General features: G+C 33.8%; 1 protein-coding gene across 1 annotated transcript; it reads right to left on the bottom strand.

Moving 5' to 3' along the window:
- Positions 1-530: 530 nt before the first annotated feature.
- Positions 531-2,211, bottom strand: LOC114281100 (protein SOB FIVE-LIKE 5). Its single transcript, XM_028223542.2, has 4 exons — positions 1,591-2,211; positions 1,222-1,311; positions 1,073-1,146; positions 531-794 (listed from the first exon to the last, which is right to left on the bottom strand). Exons 1-3 carry the CDS (start codon positions 1,996-1,998, stop codon positions 1,102-1,104), a joined length of 543 nt encoding a protein of 180 aa, XP_028079343.2. The 5' UTR covers positions 1,999-2,211; the 3' UTR covers positions 531-794; positions 1,073-1,101.
- Positions 2,212-2,543: the final 332 nt, after the last annotated feature.

Genomic DNA, 2,543 nt, shown 5'->3' with positions numbered 1-2,543 from the left:
TCTTGTCTCTATTTGATTCATTATTATGACCATAATTCTTGTGGAGGAATCACTTCTACTCCATACCTAATTGCTTATTTTAGTAGAAGTATGTATAAGTACCTTCTTTAATTTGTCTAATCAATTTAGTAATAATAAATAAATAAATAATATTTCATACACAATAAAAAAATTCTTCTATCTTTTCATGGCTTGTCACCTAGTCATTTCCTGGTGATATAATTGTTGACCAAGCATTTTTGCGACAACAAATAACATGATTTATCTTGTTCGAAGAGAGAAAATGTGTTTATTTATACTGTGTTTGGTTAAGGGACTTGAGGAGAGATTTAAAAAAGGAAATAGAAATAGTAGGTGAAATGTGAATAAAATATACCTACATTTCATCTAATTTTACACACTTCTTTCCTTTCTCTTTCCAGATTTCTCCCTAAATCCCTCAACCAAACACAGCGTTAACTCCCTTATTAATTCTCCAAATATATCAAGTCATTTGCATAAAAGTAACAATAATATAAGATAAAGAAATGGAAAAGGAACAAGACCCCTTTTGAGATCGAATTCCTTCTGTTTTGACAACCCTCTCTCACGGAAAGAACAAGGTGCACAATCAAAAAGATAGAAGGGAAGACAAGATCTGAACATAAGATCTTTTGAACCCAAAACTCTAATACATGATCACTGACTGTTCCAAAAGCTTAAACTGTTCGGAAATGGCCCAACAATATGTATCAGGCTAACATAAACAAGTTCTACAATGGTCTTCATCTCATCCCATCTTGCCACCAAACCATCTGCAAAAAGCTTGAAAGTTAATTACAAAATTAAGTAAAACAACCCAAGATATCACCTCTTAAGCATTTTTTCTATAAAAAATAAATGAATAAATAATTCTACGAACCAACCACAGAAAATAACTGTGGTAATACTTAGTAAGTGAGACATGTCACTAAAGAGGCTGTTTCACTGAAAATGCTCAACTTATATTTTCGTGGCCGGTTCTATGATTAATGTTGTGTCTGTAGAATTATTAAAACTTTGTAAGCACAAGAAGTGGAAACACAAACTTAACTGGTTTTGCTGCAGATGGTTTCCAGATAGCTAAGTCTGGAAGAAACCGAAAAGCTCATGGAATTCAGATCTCCCCTGCAAAAAATCCATGGTTTGGTAAATAAACATGCTCTGATCAAATACTTGGATCAAAGAAATTAAGGACAATACCCCAAAATGGGTTGCAGAGCCCTCTTGTGAAAAGCCTGATGATGACATGTTCTCCTTTGAAGCTTGGTTGTTGGTGAGTGTGAAATTTCTCTGTCAAAACTCAAGAACAACTATAGTTATTTCCAAGAACAACAAATGGTTAGTTCAACAAAGCAATTTGTTTCTCACACGTTGTTCAATTGTTGTTGTTTTGAGTTTGGAAAATGATTTCTACAAAAGCATCATCCAGAATGACGTGACAATGGCATTTTTTTAATTATAAATCATAATAATGAAGTTTTTGAAAGGAATGAAAGGAGCACAGACAGTCACATCTTTCTGTATAGAAATTTAAAATTCTATTTGCACATCATAACTCTTTGAATTTACCTGGGAGAAGTTGAAGACAGTAGAGCTAGCAGTATCATCAAGGAAAGAAGGATGTTCTTGAACCTTTCGACTCGGATTTTCTCTGTTTTTCTTCCTCTTCCCACTCTTCTTTCGCAATGTGGCATCAATTGGTGCATTATTCAAACACCCATTACTGCCATTTCCATAATATTCATCCTCATGAAAATTTTGAGGCCCAGAGGAAGCATCTGAGACCATGGATAAGTCCTCTTCTTCATCCTCATTCTTCAGTGATCTCTTTCCTTTGCTGTAAATGCCCTTTCCATCAACAAACTCATTATTGTTTCTATTTGATGGATTTGAAGAAAGAAAAGAGTGTTCTAAGTATAGAGTCCATCCAGACTCACAACCACTACTACACTCTGAAGAAGGCAACATATTATTCATTATTTTTCAAAAACAATTCTTTGGTTTTTTGAAAACACCCAACCAACACCCCCCCCCCCCCAAACTAGGTTCTCTTTGTATAGGCCTCTTGTTATGAAGAAGGGAGCTTTAGTTAATAAAGAGATTTTGAGCACACACTCTCTTTCTAGTAAAAGGGGTTTGTGTCTATGCCTATATATTTAGAGAGTTGAGCATAGTAGGATATAGAAGAGTGAAGTGTGAAAGAAACAGACTAATGCTATATAAAGTGTACAAAAAATATATTATATGACTGAGATTTCTTTTATGGATATTCAATTACACAATCTTTTTTATTTTATTTTTTTATGATTTTTTTGCTTTTTTTTTTTTTTTTTTTTTTTTTTTTTTTTGATTCTGTGCACCTAATATTGTCGGGAGAAGAAAAAGCCAAGGAAAATGAGATTGAAATCCTAGACTAGTTTTGTCATGACTCACCACCCCATTGGGCTGTGTGTGTGGATGAATCTTATCAAACCAGCCAGTTAAGTTGGGTTTTTGTGGGCTTGTCATGTATGTATATGGAT

The sequence above is a fragment of the Camellia sinensis genome, chromosome 2 (assembly GCF_055761805.1).
Source record: "Camellia sinensis isolate YWXY chromosome 2, ASM5576180v1, whole genome shotgun sequence".
Lineage (NCBI taxonomy): Eukaryota > Viridiplantae > Streptophyta > Magnoliopsida > Ericales > Theaceae > Camellia > Camellia sinensis.
Note: the sequence above shows the minus strand (reverse complement) of the source record. Positions and strands in the feature narration are given on the sequence as shown.